Source organism: Notolepis coatsorum (assembly GCF_963971535.1).
Source record: "Notolepis coatsorum genome assembly, chromosome: 8".
Lineage (NCBI taxonomy): Eukaryota > Metazoa > Chordata > Actinopteri > Aulopiformes > Paralepididae > Notolepis > Notolepis coatsorum.
Window position 1 is genome coordinate 99,229,697 of NC_140172.1, and position 22,651 is coordinate 99,252,347.

At 40.6% G+C, this 22,651-nt stretch overlaps 2 protein-coding genes across 3 annotated transcripts in view; both read left to right on the forward strand.

Annotated features, from left to right (window-relative positions):
• The window catches only part of akap10 (A kinase (PRKA) anchor protein 10), a 66,756-nt gene extending 51,261 nt beyond the window's left edge, over positions 1-15,495 (forward strand). Inside the window, exons 13-15 of one of the 2 annotated variants that reach the window (XM_084319967.1) lie at positions 74-126; positions 6,565-6,657; positions 13,579-15,495. In XM_084319967.1, coding sequence (XP_084176093.1) covers positions 74-126; positions 6,565-6,657; positions 13,579-13,584 — 152 coding nt within the window. In that variant the 3' untranslated portion in view covers positions 13,585-15,495. The remainder of the gene's footprint in view (positions 1-73; positions 127-6,564; positions 6,658-13,578) is intronic. The other variant, XM_084319966.1, reaches the window with a different exon arrangement.
• A 3,038-nt stretch (positions 15,496-18,533) lies between these two features.
• The window catches only part of lhfpl7 (LHFPL tetraspan subfamily member 7), a gene marked incomplete at both ends in the record, with an annotated part of 389,596 nt that continues 385,478 nt past the window's right edge, over positions 18,534-22,651 (forward strand). The window contains one exon of the mRNA XM_084319755.1: positions 18,534-18,851. Coding sequence (XP_084175881.1) covers positions 18,534-18,851 — 318 coding nt within the window. The remainder of the gene's footprint in view (positions 18,852-22,651) is intronic.

Below are 22,651 nucleotides of genomic sequence, written 5' to 3' on the forward strand. Positions count from 1 at the left end.
GGCAAGTGGCCCTGGTATAAGCAGAATAATCAACTTTCAAGGTGCTCACTATTCTTTGTTCCATGTTCTTCAGGCTCCATGTTCTCCATGGCGATGAAGAAGTGGGTCCAAGGCAACTCCGATGAGGTGAGAGAACAAGATGAGAAGATGCTTAAAAAGTTACTTGTACTTTTTCTAATCTACTTTGATACTGGCTAGTATAAAGATAGAAAATTATATATTGCAATTATGTATTTAAAAAAAAAAATTAAATACAAGGCCTCTGTACTTTTCGGAGGACTGATTCAGATTCCTTTATTTTCACTTATTTCAGTACAAGAACAGTGAAATTCGATTTATTGTGGTCCCTCGACCATAGCAGCTATAATTTTTTTTTTTTTTTAATATTTCCCCTCCTTTTTCCGATTTTCCGGCCCGGAAAACGCGTGGATTATGTATTTACAGTACCCAACGCTGAATCAATAAACGCGATCGATATTTGGAATGGCGATCAGGAATTGGAATAATCTTTTTGGATAACATCTGATCTCGGGTAAGGAATTTATTTTACCAGTCTTAGGATAATCAGACCTGTTTTCACAGAGATATCAGCGTTTGCCCTATGCGTGTGTGTGTGTGTGGCTGTGATCGCTGATCAGGAAATGAGAGAATCGATATTTCAGCCCGCTTCTATAGCGTGCATAAGTACACATATACTATCGATAATCTAGCGTTTATTTGAAAACGATTCATAAATAGTAGGGGTGGACGGTATATACGGTATAAACGGTATGAATTTGCGCTACGGTATGGATTTTGACTACCTTGTGACCGGTATGGGCAGCTAGTCACAGCACTAGCAATGCCGTTAACGTTACTTGACGATTCACTCGCCGTTTGCAGTGGTCGTTGCATAGTGTTTAATTGTACTGAGTTTTTCTCTACTTGTTCACGGACCTTGCCATAATAGTTTTGTCATTTCAATTTGGCTAAGGAGGCTGAGAGGAGACTTGCTTTAGCGCAGCAATGGGCTAACGTTAGCTGCTAAGCTAGCCCCTTTCATGACTGATGCAAGGCTTGCATCACAGTCACGAAAGGGGCTACCGCTAAGCTAACTCACGTTAGCCCCTAAGCTAACGTTCTAACGTGACTCTGCGGCACAGTTCCATTAGTGAGGAGGGGGGGGGGGGGGGGGGGGGGGGGTATATTGACAAGGCTTGACAACAGAGGTTCAAAGATAACTTGACAATCTGGGTGTGACATCATCACCTACGGCATTTTAGGAAGCTCAAACCTCAAACTCAAACCTATTGCATCTCTCTCTCTCTCTCTCTCTCTCTCTCTCTCTCTACGTTGTCAAACATGTACACTAAAGTTATGTTGTATTGTGTTTGAGGGAAAGAAACCTCCTGTCCTGCTGTAGTTTTTATTTTCAGTTTTTCAGAGATGGAAGTAACTTGAGAAAAGGTTTTGCATTTTTCTATTGCAGTTTTGCACAATAAATGTTCTTAAAATACCTCTGTACTATGTGAAATATGCCCTAGTAATACAAGAGTACAGTAATAGCTGCCATACCAGTGTTTTACCCCTTCAGAAGAATTTATATAGACATTTTAAGATAAATGAATATACCGTGATATATACCGTTACCGTCTATGCTTCAAATTATACCGTGATATACATTTTAGACCATACCGTCCAGCCCTAATAAATAGGCCGAAAAATGTGTATGCCAGAATATTTCAGTAAATGCAGATTATCACATAATCTTTATATTTTCCTTGAAAACGAGGGCTTTTCAAAATGCTATAAAACGAAAATGAAGCGATTAAAAAAAAAATTAAATAAAAAAAGAATACGTTTAGACAATGTTGACTGCAAACAAGTCATTGATAAGCGACGGGCAGATTAGACACATAGCCATAATTTAAGACGGAGATTACCGGTATGCGTTCACAACGCTATCATTGAAGTGGGTGGTGGCATTCAACCACGTTTTACCATGTTAACCAGTGGCACTGGAAGTGTTAATAATAAAATAAGATAAGAATACAATATATTTAGCATAGAATAAAATAAGATGACTAAAATAAAGATGACTAAAATAAATATATATACAGTTCTAAAAGAAAGACTGAAGATGTAAACCATTTTATGGTGAGTGAAATATATTTAAATTATGTGAATAGCTCATTTGTTATCATATTCATGTGCCACGGTTAAGTACCGGTTGTGCTTTGTTCTGGTGAGGATGTATGTTCAATTTAGATTAATCTTGAATCATTCCATTGTAGACTAGTAATACATCACCCAGCAGTTCATCACCTAGTTGATGAATCATTCCCATCCCTAGTTCAGAGGTTATTCTGTGGCTGTCAGTGTGGCGGCAGGCTGAGGCTCGGAGATTTCATTTCATTTCAACCTTTATTTAAAATCTTAAGCATCTGAGGTTTCCCTCATTTACAGAAACGACGATTGTACAGTACATAATAAAAACAATATTCACAGAAATTTTAACACCAGAGTAAAAAATTTAAAACGTTTCAAAATAATTTTAAAATATCAACTAAAACAGTTACAGGTAGTCACACAATGGTCTGAAATCATACATTTAAACATTCCAAGGGAAGGGAGAACCTCCAATTTAAGCGTGAGTTGAAGGACATTCCATGAGTTAGAGGCATCAAAGGAAAAAGCTGACTTCCCTAGCTCAGAACAAATCTGAGGAACCCTAAGAACCATCCAGTCATTCGATCGAGTTGAATAGGTTCCAATATTCCAATCTGACATGTGTACATGCAACACAAGGAGCACTTTTATTCAGGGTTCGCACAAGGTCCTTGAAGTACTTAATTAGAGGGGACATGCATAATTCCTTTCACTATTTGGGCAACTTTACACAATTCCTGTGATTCTATGGAACACATCTGTAAAGTTTCTTTTCAAAAAATGCATTGTTTTATATTTTTAATCAAGTACTCAAAAGCATAATTTTTCGACCTCAAGATTTCAGGCTGATTTGGCTGGGCTCCGCCCATAAGCGCTTTGAGTGACAGTCACCCACACAGCCTGATACATACGAGAGAGAGCAAGAGAGAGAACGAGCGAGAGAGAGGGAGAGAGACAGACAGAGAGAGAGAGGAGAGATGTGTTCCGAAAACACACACACACACAGTTGGGTTTGTGTGTAAATGGCTCCGAGACGAGTGACGGAGAAAGAGGAGAGATGCGTCCCGAAAACACACACACACAGTTGGGTTTGTGTGTAAATGGCTCCAAGACAAGTGACGGAGAGAGAGGAGAGATGCAATGCGTCCCGAAAACACACACACACACACACAGTTGGATTTGTGTGTAAATGCTCCCATTGCTCCGTATCCCTCTCTCTGCACCTGCGCCTGCGCAATCCATTTGAGGAAGTAATCCACTGCTCTGTTGTTGAGCGAATTGTGGGCGGTGACTAGGGCTGCACGATTAATCGTTTTTTAATCGAAATCGCGATTTGGAATGATGCAATTATCAAATCGCCAAGCCTGCAATTAATAAATTTTTTTTTTTTTTTTTTTTTTTTTTTTAACCAGGAAGTCCCATTGAGATACAAGATCTCCTTTGCAAGGTAGACCTGGCCAAGATGACAGCAATAACATTTGCAATACATCACACAGCAATAAAATGTGCGATACATCACACAAGAACATAATAAATGTGCATGTATACAATACATCACATGTAAACACAAAGCAGAATAGTCTACATGATAGTAAAAGTGTATAATACAGGGTAATACAGTAATTTTGCAGTTGGGACCCGACTACAGAAAGCAGCAACATTCTTCTTGTAAATTTTTTTTTAAATATGTTATAATCGCATCGCAAATCGCAATCGCAATATCTGTCAGAATAATCGCAATTAGATTATTTCCCAAAATCGTGCAGCCCTAGCGGTGACTATAACCACAGAGCCAATCAGATCACAATCAGCTCAATCAGCTCCTTGCTACGTCGCATTGCGAGTCGAATCAGAACAGCTTAGTTGAGTGAGGGAAGATCTCGTGAACTCGAGACTAGACTGATGAGTCAATATGATAATTAACGACACAGATCACATTGATATAATCCTGCATTGCTAGGAAACAATGCTAAACACTGGAAAAGGCCATTTATAATGCATGGGACCTTTAACACTTTGAGTGCCGACGACGTGTATTGTCGTCTTATCATGCCCCCCGTTGAGTGCCGACGACGTGAAATGTTGTTTGATTTTTTTATTAGCGATCTGAATTCATATTTCATCAACCGAGTCTCCCGTTGGTACAGCAGACCCTCTAGGAGCTCAGATGGGGAAATACCGCCCCCTATCGTCTATCCCTGTGTAACTGAAGCCCATTCGATTATACTGGGAGATCCCTGTGGGCGGAGCCTACTGGCTCCATTATGCTGGCGATGGATCTGATGAACATGGAAGTGATCGCGAGTTGGAAAGCAGCATGGAATATATATTTACAGCAGCCAATAATCAATCAATAAACACGATCGATATTTGGAATGGCGATCAGGAATTGGAATAATCTTTTTGGAGAACATCTGATCTAAGGTAAGGAGTCTATGTTACCAGTTTTAGGATAATCAGAGCTGTATTCACTGAGATATCAGCATGTGCCGTGTGTGTGTGTGATGTTGAGGAAATGAGAGAATAGATTTTTCAGCCCGCTTCTATAGCGTGCATAAGTACACATATACTATCGATAATCTAGCGTTTATTTGAAAACGATTCATAAATAGGCCGACAAATGACAACGTGTCTAGTGTATTCGAGAATATTCCAATAAATGCTGTTTATGGGGGAATCTTAAAAGAGAATGATAGCTTTTCGAAATGCTATAAAAAGGATATGAACAGATTTAAAAAGAAAAAAAAAATCCGTTTTGACTGTTGACTGCAAACAAGTCATTGATAAGCGACGGGCAGATTAGACACATAGCCATGATTTAAAACATAGATTATGCGTTTTTAACGCTAACATTCAAGTGGATGATGGCATTCAAGGTTAACAAGGTGCTTAAAAAGTCCTTGAAATTCAAATCAACCATTCGCATTGAAAGTTTTGTTCATCCATGATACAAATGTTCTCAATCAAGAAATTTTCTATTTTATCTAAAGTGTAACTAATTGTCGGAAATTGGTTTTTAAGCCATAAATATTGGATCAGATTTTTTTCAACAAAAAAATATATGGCATTTAAAAGTGAATTGTATCAGGGAGCTCCAGTAGCTCACCACGTACCGCGAGTGCTATTTCAGCGCCGTGGACAACCGTGCTCGTCACGGATCTGGGGCTGAGCGCGTTCGAATCCCGAACGGCAGCCGTGCCTTTCCCAGAGTGTCTTCCCCCCCATCTGAACCCTTTCAGCCTGCTTCTGTCGGTCGAACTTGACCAAGTATGAATGCGATGAAAAAGCGATAAACGCTAAAAGAACCAGCTGACTGGTCAAAGTTAAAAAAAAAAAAAAAAAAAAAAGTGAATTGTATCCCTTTTAAATGCCCTTTTAAAATGAAAAATAGTGCTTGGAAAAATCCTTGAATTTCATTTTGAAATGTCTGTGGGAACCCTGTATATAGACTAGTCCCGGTTATGATTTGTAGATGAAGGAAATATCTATTGGAAAGCAACATCAGAAGCACAGAAGCCTGGGCGGCCAAGTGGCGCAGTGGGCAAGGCGCTCGCCACTAACGCAGGAGATGCTGGGCTCGAGCCCAGCTCTCTGCGTTGCTAACAGCTTGGCTGGTCGTTCATACTAACACAATTGGCAGTGTTAGGGGTGGGAAAGCTGGTGGGTGGGGATTGGATGTTGTGGACAGCGACTCCTACAGGTCGGTTGGTGCGCCTGTACAGCAGAATCAACGGGGGCAGCGTGAGCCTCCCACGCGTTACTCCTCGCCGCTGAGAGATCGCGATGTGCAGGTGAAAAGATGCGACAGCTGCCTCCTCGTGTACCGGAGGGGACACGTGATGCAAGGCTTTGTCCTCACTGCAGCCTACCAGTGGGAGGCATAGTCTAGCGACGTTCGAGACAGGGGAGGGGAGAATTGAATGGAGAATTGGCGAGGCGAAATTGGGATGGGAGAAAAATAGAAAAATAAGGAGAAAAAGTGGATAAAATAAAAACACAGAAGCCTCTTCACAATGTCTAATATACTGCAGGCTGAGTTAGCATTTGATGTTACATCATAGTAAGTTTGCATCAGTCAATCGAAGTGTTCCGAATAATTGATGGACATAGAAGATAACATTTGCACCAGTAATAAAATTGCAATACAACTTGTTTATATAAAATGTCCCAGATTTTTTTTTTTTGCTATATCTGTTTCTATCCTTCCCTGCAACTACAGGCTGTGCAGTAACAGGGACATAAACATTAGATTGGAGACAAAGATATGTAGAGATATTATCTAGTGCTAATATGAAGACAAATTAATATTGTCGTAAGCCTCTGACTTCTGTCATATCTTAGATTTATCAATCATGAGTCTCTTCAAATAAATGTGTCTGGGTAAGACTGATTGTCCTTTTTATATACACCCCCCAGGCACAGGAGGAGATGGCTTGGAAGATTGCCAAGATGATTGTCAATGATGTTGTCCACCAGTCACATCACGACAGTCCTGGCAAGTCTACCAAGGTAAATACACCACGACAGTCCTGGCAAATACACCACGACAGTCCTGGCAGGTCTACCAAGGTAAACACACCGGACTGTCCTATGTAGGAATCTACACAGAAAAATGACGTGAAAAATGGTTAGACTTCCGTTGCCGGCAGCTGGTAGTGTAGTTTTATGAAATGTACGTCCATCGAAAGCCATGGGTCTCCTCTTTCTTAGGACTACAACGATTTAATGAGTGCCACTGCTTCTTATTAAATGTATCTTTAGTGAATAGGTCCTTAACTCATTCCCCGCCAACAACGAGTTTACTCGTTATTGGGAGGCGACGCTTGAACTCGTTATTTGATCGTTTTTACTTTTTTTTCGATATTTGTATTCATTATTCATCCAGGGACCTTGTTACCATAGGGAATGAGTCTTGAGATCGCCAAAGTGCAATACCGGCCGCATCGAGCTAGACTGCGGTATCGAGCACCCTTTGAAACCTTGTATCTTGGCCTGTGCAATGGTCAAATGTCACCGGGCTCACTTTTCTTTGTCGGGCGAATGGAGCGGTTATAACGATCGGATTGGGAAGCGTCAAATGCTCCCGATGCATGATGTGACATGATCGACACCAATACTGGGACTCGCGATCAGATAATTGGAATATTCTTTTTGGGGTACATCCTAGTGAAGGTAAGGGTTATATGATATTAGGGCTGTCCCCGACTAAGGATTTGGATGGTCGACTAGGATTGGCCAAAGTTTGCCGTTAGTCGACTATTGGTCGACTTAAAAAAAAAAGAGGAAAAGTACCGGTATATGTATATATATATATAATATATATATATATTATATATTAGTGCTGTCAAACGATTAAAATATTTAACTCGATTAATCGCATGATTGTCCATAGTTTTAATACTCTTATCAACATGCAAGTCAACAAATGCTTGCTTTATGCAGCCATTTAACACAAAAGGATGACCCTCATGCATTGCAAATTTGCATCAAATTCAAAACAGAGTGATGCACAAAATAACTTAAAAGAAAATAATAATTTAAAACAATGAATAAAGTGTGCATAAAATAATAGGGGGGAAAAAACGTTAGGAACTTGTTACATTCACACATACAAGGGCTGATTAATCACACCCCCCTCTCTCCCTCACACACACACTCTCCCAGATCTCTTTCTCTCTTGCCCCTTCCTCATCTCTCACCCCCCTCTCTCTCTATATCTCACACACACACACACACACACAACACACACACACACTTCAGAAACAAACATAGTATCAATGAGGGCATCAATAATACACCTGAGTGAAGTCTAGTATAAAAAAAAAAATAAAAAATTAGTTAATCTTGAGTTAAAATAATTAGTGACATTAATAGAATCGGGAGTTAACGCGTTAATATCGCGTTAACATTGACAGCCTTAATATATATATATATATATATATATATATATATATATATATATATATATATATATATATATATATATTTTTTTTTTTTTATCATTCCATTTGGGCTGTGGGGGGTGCTTAATGTCTGAAGGAGTCGACTGAAGGCTTCTTGTCCTCTGCAAAAGCATGCAATTGGTCCACTGATGGATACATCTTGATATTTGTCTAGTCTAGTGTGTTCATTAGATTGGTGAAATCCTCTTTCAGTGCCTCTGTGCCTGTTTTAATAGGCAGTTAGCCTCTGGTATGTGTGCCATTAGCGTTAGCCACGCTTCTAGGCCTCTTTTCTTTTGGAAAGAACGATAAAAAAATTAAAAAAAATTATAATTTTTTTTTTTTTTAATTATATTCGACTAAGAGGTTGGCCAGTCGACTACGGCTCCTTTCCACCGATTAGTCGACTAATCGATTAATAGGGGTCAGCCCTATATGATATCAATCCTGCGTTGATCCAACCATGTCTTCACCCTGATCGCAACATGTCTGTGTAACGTTACTCCACAACGTATGCCGTTGGTGACGATCAAAGCATCAAAAAACGACCCCCCCCCCCCCCCCTTTCATGCATTCATGATGAAACATACAGGGATGTGATTTCTCTGTTTTTAACCGGATTTCCGGTTTTTCGGACCTAAAATCATGATATAATTTTTTTTTTAAAAGTATATATACCGTATATATGTTTTGATTATTTTTTCACCTGGTCTAAGCAAAACGCGAAAGCAACATTTATCAGACCTGCTATTCTTGCATAACAGATTTTCATTGGCTATCGATAATGTTAGCAGTTTTGTTGAGTGTTGCGAGATGCTGTAAAGACGTCAACAGACTAGGAAACACACTAACACTGGATTGCTTTTGTAAAACTGACCAACCAGGGAAGGTTACTTGCAAGCAGTACAGCAGTCTGCCACTCAACACTACTCAAGGGAGAACAAGTATTGTCCAGTTAATGTGAAGCTCTGTAGAAACATCAAACTCTCAAGCATGAGGTACAGAAGCCAACCTACCGGTAGACATAACCAAGAAGCTGAGATGGAGAAATGTCACCACCTTCATTCTCAAAATTGACCTGAGAGCAAAAGAGTCCATTAGTCCAACTGCAGCCCTTCGCAGTAGGCAAGACTTCCAGAGGAGGCGGTTACAGGTGTTGCACAATCTGGTTGCAAAGAAGAAAAGATAAGGTCCTAACGTTAGTGTTTGAGCCAGGATGACTTGGTAGGGATCAAGATGACCCCCTTTAAATGTTTTAGGGGGACACTGATCACACAGATATTTGATTCATTTTCTTTGTCCCTTTCCTCTCCCACCTTCCTCTTCCCTGTGAACAGTTCAATCTATACAAATAAAATGTGTTCATTCATTCAAATGGAGTATTTATAAAAAAATATATATCGTTTCGAAAACGTTCAGGTTTTTTTCTTAAGGCGCAATCACATCCCTGAACATAATACCTATGATATAGATTTGATTTCGGAATAATAGCGTGTACAGGCAAGAAACGGCAATGTTTATAGTAGAATTGACGTATAAGGCTATTACTCAGCCCTTCGGGAATTACCCCAGACCACGCTATAACCATACTTATATTCACCACGGTATAACACGGGAACGTATGGATGAAGAAATTAATTCTTTTTCACATATTGAACGATAGATAGGTGATGTCAAATGGGCCATAGTATTGTATCCATAGCTATAATATAGAATATAGTTATAGATCTACAAACAAGGTGACGCACTCCTATCTTTTAAAGCGTGGCAGTGCTAGAACGGGGCCCGACTAATCCCCGGCGGTCAATGAGTTAAGGTGGAGCACATAGCGGGCGATAATCACAAGCAGTTAAGGGTGCTATTAGCGGCCGCAATCCATATTTTGTGAATTCTACGAAAAGTCTATAGAGCCCTGGCTGGTCACGGAAAATAACTGGAAGATACTAGTGTTCCCATTGGGCTTTTTTCAGTCGCCTTTTTTTGAGAAGATCTTGCATTTTATGGACTAACCCTTAACATATCTGCGATTCAAAAGATTAAATCAAATACAAATAAATATATATAATAATAAATAAATAATATATATATATACGTGAGACGTTAAACCGAGGTCCCAACTGAATTAGATCGTTAACTAATTCAGAGCACCTATTGCAAAGAGTAGGGGGTTCCACAACATTCCTGGCCGAATTCCCAATCGGGTCTCTGACATCAAAGCAATTTAATCATCCCTCCCCCCTTAATTGGCTGATATCAATCCCTGTCTCCTGAGCCGTTCAGCCATTGTGTAGTGTGATGTGTGCCTGGTGCCAGTGTATGGCAGCCATTGAGCCTGCGTAGCCCAAGGTTGGGTGCCACTGCCTACATTGTAAAGTACTTTTGAGTGTCTAGAAAATTATTATTCATTCATAGGTCACCAAACGGGACTGCGGAGCTCTATAGACCATTCAGTGCATTTTTCCATATCAGCTACTGTCATTTATTCTCTACCTGATTTACCTTAACCCTTTCACAACCACACTACAGAAGGTTAACCTTTCACTACCACACTACAGACGGTTAACTCAATAAGCGCCACGCAGTTGAGTATCGTTTGTACTTAACAGGCCGACGCTCTAAAATATAGGAATACGTGACGGTGTTTGCAGGGCTATAACTATATTCTATATTATAGCTATGGATACAATACTATGGCCCATTTGACATCGACTATCTATCGTTCATTATGTGTTAAAGAAAGAATTTTTTCATCCATACATTCCTGTTTTATACCGTGGTGAATATGAGTATAGTTTTAGAGTAATCCTGTCTAATCCCAGAAAACGACGCTATGCAGCAATACGTGCAATTCACTAAAAACTTTGCCATTTCTCGCCTGTACACGCTACTATTTCTAAATTTTCTTTTTCTTTTCTTTCTTCGAAGTTTTTTGATGCTTTGATCGTCACCAACGGCACACGTTGTGGAGTAACGTTACACACATATCTTGTGATCGAAGTGAAGTCATGGTTGAATCACAGCAGGATTGATACCATATAGGCCTTACCTTCACTAGGATGTACCCCAAAAAGAATATTCCAATTATCTGATCGCGAGTCCCAGTATTTGTGTCGATCGTGTCGCCAACATAATCCGCCACACATCATGCACCGGGAGGATTTCACGCTTCTCAATCCGATCGGGACAACCGCTCCCCTTGCCCAACAAATAAAAATCCGACCGGAGACTTTTGATCGACGCACAGGCCACAAGATATAATGTTCAAAGGGTGCTCGATACTGCCACCTGGGTGGATGCGGCCGGTATTACACTTTGGCATTCTCAGGATGATTCCCATGTTAACCCAGATGTCCGTGTGCCTGTAATGAATGGAAATATCGAATAAAAGAAATAACGATGAAAACACGACTATACAACCAGGGTTTTTGTAGTTATGGAGAAATATGCACAAAATTTTATCTCACCGAGTCCACATGGCTTTTTTACATACAGTTACAGCTATGTTTGAAGTCTCACGGTGTTCCATTAGACATACCAGTTGAACACCACAGATACCACAAATTCTTCTATGAAAGAGAGACATCGAGAGGTTTTGTATCAGGTTTTTATTATCAATTACTAACGTCCTCGTATGAAACCCTCCAACTAGACTCTGTCTGGAGGAGGGATATACCAGACCTGGAAAGTGACTTTGATTGGCAAGGAGCATGGGCAAATGTCCGTCTTACATCAAGGAACCCGGACCATCAACAAATCAATCTTAACTATATTCACAGGACATACTTGACTCCTATAAGACTGAACAGAATGGGTCTCAAACAAGACTCAAAATGCTCCCAATGTACAAATGGAGACGAAGGAACATTTATGCACATGTATTGGGACTGCCCACCAGTTAAGGCATTCTGGAAAGATGTGACCCATCAATTATCAAAACTCGTATCTTGGAATATACCAGTACACCCCTCTGTATTACTATTGAATGATGTTTTTGAGTTTGCAGTAAATCCACAGCTAAAGAGATTGGTTCTATCGGGTATCACAGTAGCTAAAAAACTGATCGCATCACGCTGGTTTCAACCGGAAAAAATGTGCCGGAAGGTTTGGTTTCTTACATATCTCGATGTGATTTATCAAGAAATATCTACAGCAAGAATTCTGGGACTCAACGAATCCAAAATGTCAATGTGGTTAGAAGTGGTGGAGAGAATAAAAGCTAGCTTATAATGGTGGTGTCTGGTTAGGAGTGAGGGATAATGGAGGTACTATCCAAGGAGGGGTCCGGGAGGGGGGGGTTCGAGCTGGAGCATATGTGTGTAGGGTTTTAGATAATAGGTATTAGGAGTATATCCTGTATAAGACATTGGTACAATTGGTAATTTCGTTGGATATACACTGTATACGGTAACATATTATTATATACTTTTTTTTGTTTTCTGTTACTGTACTTGCATGTCATTTTAGCCACCTTAATTGTTAGTTTCATTATGCATTGTGTGTTGAGTACTGACTTTTAACAATTTTGTTTTGCAATAATAAAAAAAAAAAAAAAAAAAAACGACTATACTCTGGTCTGGCGCTGAACGGTTGGCGAGTTAACCCGACTATCATCGGGTCCGGCGCTGATTGAGTTAACCGTCTTTAGTGTGGTAGTGAAAGGGTTAACCTTCTGTAGTGTGGTTGTGAAAGTGTTAACCCTTTTGTCGTGTGGCAGTAAAAGGGTTAAGGGGGGAGGGATGATTACGTTGTCTTGATGTCAGAGACCCGATTGGGAATGTACTCTTTGCAATAGGTGCTCTGAATTCGTTAACGATCTAATTCATTTGGGACCTGGGTTTAACGTCTCACGTATATATATATATATATATATATATATATATATATATATATATATATATATATATATATGTATATATATAATTATTTATTTATTATTATATATTTTTTTTGATTTAATCTTTTGTATCGCAGATATGTTAATCTTCTGTATTGTCGCGGTGAAAGGGTTAACCCTCTGGTAGTGTGGTAGTGAAAGGGTTACCGTCCAGGAAGTCACACCAGTGTTATCCTGTAACTATGTAACTATCCTGTAAGTGCCTTTTCCTGCTTCAGACTTTGAATGTGATTTTAGCCATCTATTCATTCATGAATAAGCACTTTGAACTGCAACCTCTGTATGAAAAGTGCTATACAAATAAAGTTTATTATATTATTATTATGAAGATGGTTATCAGTGTTTAATCTCAAACAAAACCAAAGGTGATATTACCACCGAAGCCTTTCTGAAAGATAAGGAATATCCCTGTAGTCCCCCATAAATTAGCTCATTAGCAAATTCTCGCACATTTACATTGATGTGAAAACTGAATATGTTGATTAATATGCATTGTCCCTGGGTACAAAAATAAATAAATAAACTAAACGTATCCTTGCGACATGTGGAATTTATCAAAATGCTTATCAAAAATATCTCCTTTTTGTCTTCCAGTTATGACCCCTTTTGAAGGACCAAACGTCTGTCTCTCTCCCTCCCAGAGACAGACCTCAGGCTAGCCAAGAAGCCCAGTGCTGGACGACACACCGTGAACTGCATTTTTCTGAAGAAAGAACAAGGCATTCTCCCAAATTGCTATGTGTGTGTATATGTGTGTGTGAAAGAGAGTGTGTGTGTGCGCGTGTGATTGTGTGCACGTGCGTGCGTGGATGAAAGTAAAACTTGAAGTACACCATCGATCCACTCTTCCAACCTAATGACACTAGTATATGAAGGTATACGTGTGAAATGCTCAAAGCAGAGAGTGAGACGCTTGCAGCAGTGGCATCGGACTTCCAGAACAAAATTCCTTCGGGAAAAAAGACAGACTTGAAATGGTGCAGAGAAGAGAATCTCCAGCACCAGCAGCAGCACTCCACCTGAATCAAACCCTGCTAAGAAAAGATCTTGATCTGGACCTATTGAAGACGTCGGAGAGAGACTGGCCCATCCCGCTTCTACTCTCCCTCCATGTTTCTTTATTTTTTAGTAGATTCAACTCCTCTGAGTGGGTCAGTCGGGTTGGGTGTTTTAAGCAAATGAAAATCACCAGTTTGTGGGTGTTTTTTTTTTGTTTTTGCAAATGCAGATGCTTTCCTCAACCTGCCCAGAGCATTTTTTTCCTTTTGTCCGTTGATGATCAGCGATATGAGTCGTGTTACCTTGGCTGTGCCCCCCCCACCCCCCATGTGTACTGTAAAAATGGAACAGTGAAACTGGAAGGGATATGATCCACTTCCTGGTCCGGCCCGACCACCTGTAGCGACGACAAGCAGGCGCTTTGTTTATACAGAGCAGAGAAAAATAAATACTCCGAATTTACTGAAGTGCTACAGGTGCAATTTTAAAAACTCCCAAACTCCATGTACTAAATGTATATATATGTATACGTAGATTTCTGGTTTATCCCCATACATTAAAGGGATCCTTCAGATCTTTTTTTAACCCTTGGATCCCTTACTTTACTAATGATGACGTTAATCAGTAGAATCCTTTCGCTGCAAATTCAAGCTGTTCCTCGTAATTCTTCATACTAGTGCCGGCTAGTTAGCCACAAACCAATGCAGAGTCAATGGGGTCGAGCTCCCGTCTGTACAAGCTGACTGAAGCTCGACCCCATTGACTTTGCATTTGTTTGTGGCTAATTATCGAGAGCTAGTATGAGGAACAGCATGGATTGTGCAAAGAAAGGACTCTTACCAATCAACATCATCATTGGTAGGGTATGAAATAGGGCTAGGGTTAAAAAAAATCAGAACCATCCCTTTTAATGTTAGTTATTTTTATGGTGATGATTGTTGTCATTTTATATGTTATCGTTGAAGCAAATCTCAATGGCGACTGTTCCACTGGAAAGTGTCCTCTGTGAATATAATAATGTTTTTCTTTTTTTTCTTTTGAGCCTTATTAAGAGTTTGATAAGAACCAGAAGATACTTTTGGTACTGTGTACCACTAATATGTTTTTTCTGACATGTATGTGTACTTAATCCATAATATTTAAATTGTGTATGATTTAAATATGTATTATGAAATGTTTTGCTGCTTGCGTCTGTCCTCATTTGTTTTTAAGTTTGTTATATTGTTTAAGCTTTCACAAAGATTTAAATGGATATCACTATTGTCAGTTGAAAACCATTTTATAATAAAAGGAAAAATGATAATAAACTTTTAAGTAATTGAGGAAACGCAGCCTAATTTTTCAGATTGAAATAATACAATGTGTTGAATGGGACCTAGATTCATAAGGCTTGTTATGAAGAGCGCATTCAAAATAATTCGTTTTTTCTATATCCCTTATTTAATGAAAGGAAAGAGTTTTTCATAGAAATCTATAAAAACAAGGTGAAGACTTTTTTTTAAATCATTATAACTGGAGATAGTCTTAATCTGACAACAGTGATATTAAACTTTTTTTATGGGTTTGCCTGGCAGTATTTCGGAATTTCAACCAATGCTTATCCAAGGACTGGTTCTTACGCACTTTTCATAAAATGTGTTGCTGTATATTTATATTCAATAGTTTTAACTTTATTTTAATATGGGTTATTTTATGTTGCGACAGACATTTTAGTATAACAGTCCTTTGTAATTACAGCCAATGCTTATCCAGAAGTGGTGGTTATTATCTGTGGCTGATGCATTGTACCATTTAGATCCCAGGGCCATTGAGTCTTTATGCACATTGTACCGTGGTCCATTTAGATCCCAGGGCCATAGAGTCTTTATGTTCACATTGTACCGTGGTCCATTTAGATCCCAGGGCATTGAGTCTTTATGCACATTGTACCGTGGTCCATTTAGATCCCAGGGCCATAGAATCTTTATGTTAACATAGGGTTATTTGAAGATGTGATATTCAGATGCTCTCGGATCCCCCCCATCTGTTTGACTGCATGCTGGTGGTCTGTCATACTTTTCTGCCAGGTGGGGGCGATGTTGACCATATTGAAATAATATTAGAACGAGAGTAGAGGGAACTCCCTAGTAATCACTGACTGGACTAATGACCGGTGAAAACAATAATTAAGACATTTTATTTTTAAATTCGTTATTTTTTCCCCCTGCCCAGCAGTTTGGCTATGGCCTAGGCTGAGGATGTGTGTCCTCTTTCATGTACCAATACCAATAGATGCACATTTCATGTCATAATAGTCTGGCGGGGGCAGCGGCACGTGTAGTTCGATACTGGTAGTCAAGACTGTGCTCAGATGGAGTGGTTTGGGATTTGGGTGTGGGGAAAGCAACACATCAAACACCTACACAGCCTATACAACTTTTTTTAATAAAAGTATAAACAAGTATAAATACATGTATATAAAAAAAGGTGATCAATATAAGAATTCTAGAACAATGGAAATCACATAATTTACATGTTGACCGATGTTTACAGATTTGCCACACCTGAGAAGAGGTCAACAGAAGTTTGAGCCAATAATATGGGAGACGGTTATAGGTGGCACACTTTGCTGTTGTATTTTGTTGTAATATATGTTCAAATGATCTAACCATTAGTAAAGTAAAGACTAAGATGTCAGTTAAAATGGACATCTTAAATGTGAATAAATATTTCACATAAATTAGGACTGAAGTTATGTTTTCTGTTCTTGCCAACTAGCGCCTAACATGGTTTGGTTGGCATATGGGTCGGGTTGGCTGGCACAACAATAAAATGCTGTTATGCTTAAAAGCTTTAAAATCAGATACATATCTGTTCATTTTTCAACCATATAACATTTAATATCAGTTCAAGAATGTCTGATTGATTTGTCATTCACTTTCTTAAGGAAGTACATTTTAATAAATAAATATCTGATTACTTTCTGATAGCCTAGTTGTACATAATTTAGGGCCATGGATTTTACCAAATGTCATGACCATACATGTTAGGAGGACGATCAGAATAAGGTGAACGTGAAATTGTGAGAACATGATTGTAGGATTTAGGTTTTTTTTCAATTGACAAAAAAATATATGCAACAATGGCCACTCATTGGGTTCTAGACTTTTTAGGTAATCTTTTGAAAATAATAATTGTGTGTGTGATATACTATACTACTAGCCTGTGTTAAGATTAACAATTTTGTATTGTCAGCAGTTAGGCCTAACGTTCAGATGCATTGACAGAATAGAATAGATGAATGCCTATTTTAACGTGACATGTGCTGACAGCTCCCTCTAGCGGAATTTAATTAGCCCAAGCCAACCAACCCGTCTCCGCTACTTAGCCTCCACTTAACTGACTGGGGTGCAGTGGGAGAGAGATGAGTGGAGGTAGCACATTGTGTGTGCAGAACATGTACAATACAAGCAAAAAGGTCACCGCGTTTCATTTCTAGATAGCATTGTTCAACTTATCCTCAAGCCCCGACTCACTGTTTCACCGCATGGAACCTGCATGCATCAGAGATGTGCAGAAAGAAACGTTCAAGTACACTGGAGATGAGGAGGATACGCCCACCTGACTGTTGTTAGGCCGTGTTCATTGTTCAAAGATAAGCGATTTCTTATAGGAGAAAAGAACGTTTGCTTTTTGTGTTTGGCCATTTCGATTTGTTCCTTTCTTGGGGTGTTGCGCACGAACTTCTATAACTTGAATCGCCCCCCAGCAGCGAAGAGCGAACAACGCCCATTGATTTCGGCGATCGGCCACGGCTATGCAAGTCTGTCTGTTCAGCTGTGTAATGTGTGATGATCGCCCAATTCAACTCGCCATGTTTACCGCTTGCGATTACCCCCCCGAAGAAGTAAGAGCAGGTGAAAGCGACTGTACCGTGTATTATCCGTCAGAGAGTCAGACCATGGACATGTATCTTAACCATGAAGTCCGCTTTAGCGCGCAAGGAGCCGCGCCACGGGTTGGAGAGACCAGTGGAGACACTGTGGCCACGAGTAGCCGAGCGCACGGCTTCTGAAACCAAAGCGCACCGTTTGGTGGAAAGCTCGGAGCTGAGGAGTCCTCAGCGAGGACGCATAGGAAAAGCAGCAGCAACATCATCCATCATCATCAACAACTCCAACACATCTTATTCGGATTTGAGTTGATGGACCAGTCAGTGTAGTTGGTGTCTGTTGCCTGAATGGGACTAAGCTAAGATACTAACTACAGTATGCTGCAGTACTTTCTAAACAGCTGGAGGCTATTATGGAATGACAGTTGCGCATCCTTTTTTGGGTGTGACAAATATATTGTATGTCACATGTCGGCATTCAAGTAAAATCGCGGATATATTTAATAGATAAGCTAATTTCTATAACCCTGATTAATATTTCAGGTGGTGACATTTTGGGGTGTTATTTTAGATTCCGAACCGATGCTCTGGACACATAAAGGCTGTCATTGCCGATACCACATTGATGCCGATTAACCGGGAACTTAAAGTTGATCTCAACTGGGCTTGTGAGCTTCAAATGCATTCACTGCTGCTGACTTGGGAGAAGAAAGAAGCCGGGGTTGGGATTGATCTGTCTCCGGGCTTTTCCCCCCAAGCCGCCAGGATGTTCAGCTGTGTGGGCTGCTTCTGGGTGCTGCTGTCGTCCGCTCTCGTCGCTATCTGCAGTTTCAGTTTCATATCTCCTGCCTGGATTGTCAAAGACCATCTGAAGAACAAGGACTCGGTGAGCTTCGGCTTACTTTGGCACTGTTCGGAGTCCCTGGACCACATGTACCGATGCTACACATTCGGGGGACTGGGTAAATTCGCCGAAATCCCCTCCAGCTCTTGGCAGGTACAAGTCACAGTTCGTCACATGGCCACATCTGGATGTAACAGTGTGGGCATAGGCTACTTTATAAGCCACAGTAACTGGCTGGCATGAGTTGTTCAATAATTCCAATATAGGGTTAGCGTGTGACATTGACTTATTATTATAGTCAAGTCCTTGTAGGCAATTGGAAATAACTTAACACTCATGATTGGTTAAAATAGCTGCACCATACTGTATCATACAATAGGCATAATATGTAGTGAATCAGGTTGGTATGCTATTTACCTGTGATGGAATGTTGGCTATCTTGATAGAGTAGTAGGTGGAGTAGGTTATGCAGACCTATAGGCTTATAGTATTTGCGTAATGTGTTGCTACTGTGATGTGTGGCTGTGTTTATCACTCTCATTCATCCTTACTTTAACTTGCCTGTAGGTTCTGAGGCTTGTAGCTCTCCAATAAACATGTTTACTTAAAGGGACCATTGTTTTGTTTTCAGGACACAGGTGTTGTGGAATGTTTTAAATTAGCCAAACAGTGAAACTGTAGAAATTCAGATGAGTCAAATTGTATAAAAAATAGAACATAGTTTATTTCTGTTTCTGTGGCCACAGAAAGAGTATCCTCAGTTTACAATCAGAGACAAATGTGTACATACAGGCGTCAGACCAGAAAGTGAGAAAGGGCTCTGGTCAGACTTACAATTAAGTACAAAGTTGACATGACGTCAAAAGATGACAAATTAATAACAGATATGACAAGAAAGGTAAACAAAGATGAACAAAGATGAGAAATTGAAAACAAAAGATGGGTTTAGGGGTTTTGTCGTGTCTTCACACAAGACTGGAGAAGAGGCCAAATGTCATATCTAAGTCAAGCTGTCCTGGGCCTTGGCCGTGGTTTTAAGAACATACGCCAGCCAGACTGTCGCCTAGTGACTTGCCTAGTTAAACCAGTTAAAGCTTTGTACAGAGAAATATATTTTTAACAGAGCTATGAAACCACAGAGCTATGTCCAATAAACTGTACAAATGATGTAACATATAATAAATTACCATTACACTAGTTAACTAACTATATTAACTAGTCAAGGTTGTACAGAGAATATGTATTTAAACAGAGTTATGGACATGATAATATTTCCCAAGACACTTAGACGCTTATCCGACCTACTACAGCATGCTTGATGCCCTTGGTTCACTTTTGTGCAATGGAAGCCTATTCGTGAAGGCAAGTTCCAAACCACTTCAGGCTTCATTCAAAGCCATGTAATGGATCAATGTGACCAAAATGGAAGCTAGCTACCTGGATCAATAATCAATCTGAAATCAACTCTAGATTATCGGTATTATGTTTCTTCATTCATGCATGAAAGGGTGGGGGGGGGGGGGCGTCAACATGTTAGGCAACCAACTTGCGCCTAGCCACGCCCCCACGGCGGAGCTCTGCTGCGGCATTATGCAGCCGTAATCCCCCCTCTTTTAACATTGACGGTTAGCTCAACTCGTTCGCCGCCTTGCTGTGGAACCTGCGGTGCGTTTGTGACAAGTTCGAATCACTTCAATTTCTTTTTTTTTCTTTTTTTTAACGTGCATTCTTTCGCCGGTTAAGTTTAGGCATTGTTTCGGAGTTGGTTAAGGTTAGGGTTAAGTTTAGGCATTGTTTCGGAGTTGGTTAAGGTTAGGGTTAAGTTTAGGCATTGTTTCGGAATTTGGTTAAGGTTAGGGTTAAGTTTAGGCATTGTTTCGGAGTTGGTTAGAGTTTGTCGCAGAGCATGGCAATAGAATGCAGCCTATTTCAGGGCGGTTAGGTGGCCGAGCGGAGATTGCGTTCGTCACCAGCCCCGGAGCTGTGAGCTCGATTCGCCTGTTCGAATCCAGCTCACAGCTCCGGGGTTGTCACCAGCTTGGCTGGCCGTCTGCACTGATACAATTGGCTGTATCAGAGGGTGGGAGAAGCTGGCGGGGTGGGTCCGGGTCGTTGTAAACAGCGACTCCTACAGTTCGGTCGGGGCGCCTGCTAAGCGCGGATTGGACGTGAGGGGGATAGTGTGGTCCTCCCACACGCTACGCCCTCTCAATGAGAATCCGCGCTGCCAGGTGAAAAGAAGCGGTGATTGGCTGGACGTGTGTCGGAGGAAGCACGTGGTAGCCTCCACTCTCCCAGATGATCTGACTGTGGGGGGTAAGTGCGCAGCGATCAGGAAGGGACTGGGAATTGGCATACGACTAACATTGGGATGGGAGAAAATCGGAGAAAAATGGAGGGGAAAAAAGACCAATAAAAAAAAAAAAGAATGCAGCCTATTTCCGCACTGCCGCTCTCTCGCGCTGCCGCGGTCACATGGGCGTCGTGGCCAATCAGAGAAACGCTGAACGCGAGTTGGTTGCCTAAAATGTTGACCTGGGGGGGGGGTTCTATGCTTCGATCGTCACCAACGGAATACGTTACACAGTACATTACAGGCACACACACACAGACACACACGCTGCGATCGTGGGGAAAGAATTATCGGATCAACGCAAGATTGATAACATATAGCCCTTACCTTGTCTATGATGTACTGCAAAAAGAATAATCCAATTATCTGATCGCCATTCCAAATACTGATCGGGATCATGTTTCCAACGTAATCCAGCATTGAACATGAACGGGGGGGGGGGGGGGGGTGGTGACCCTCGTCGATGCATCCGTTATAACCGCTTGTCTTGCCCGAGTATTTAGACCCCAGCCGCATGCCAGACAACAAGCCACATTGTTTCAAATGGAGTGCAATAGCGGCCGCAAGGCGTTAGGCGGCGGTATTGGATGTTTGCGATCTCAGACCCATTCCCAATGATAACATCAGGCTGGATGGATGAATTATGACTGGATATAGCAAATAAAAGAAATAACGATGAAAACCCGACTTTTCTCGGGTTTGGCGCTCAAGCGATGGCGAGTTAACCCGACTTATGTCTGGTCTGGCGTCCATTGTGTTAAGAATGGTGTTATGGTAAATATTATACATTTCATCCTATTACATAATTTGTGCAGCTTACTGGGCCTATTGGTTCATAGCTCTGTTTAAATACATATTCTCTGTACAGCCATGACTAGTTAACTAGTATACAGTTTCTCAGACACTAGGGCAGGGCTATTCAACTAAATTGTTCAGGGGGCCACATTGTCAGAAACCCAAGGGGCCAGGGGCCGGACTGCCACGGCGCCTCCCCGTGCTATGAATATATGGACACTTGACACAACACGCAACCACATTTTCACAACTTTTATTTAACTACATTGCAAAAGTAGTATACTTTAAAAAAAAAACGTGCTTCATTTATGTGCCACATCTGCAACATCTCCTGCAAAAAGTGCTTCATTTATGACTGTGCAACAACTGCAACATCTCCTCTTCAACATTTCAATATAAAAATAAAATAAAAAACAAACAAGTGCATGATGTGCATCTGAACATTCTAACATTTACACATTTATAGTGCAGCTGAGCTTATGAAAAAGTGCTTCATGTCTGTGCAACAACAGCAAATCACAGCATCTTATTAGCACTTATTGTCGAATCTTAACTCTCAAACATCAGGGGGGGGGTGGGGGGCAGACAGGCCTAGCCTACATACACACATCTAATGAGAGAGATTGCACTTCTTTGACTGGGCAATGGCAGAGAAAGAGGGTTCATAGGAAGTGAGGGCTACCCGCAAACAGTGATGCAAATGCTCATTTGTCAAGGAGGCACGGTTGCTTGTTTTAATGGAATTCATGTGAGAGAAACTGGATTCACAGGTGTATGTTGAGCCAAACATTGTTAGCACAGATAT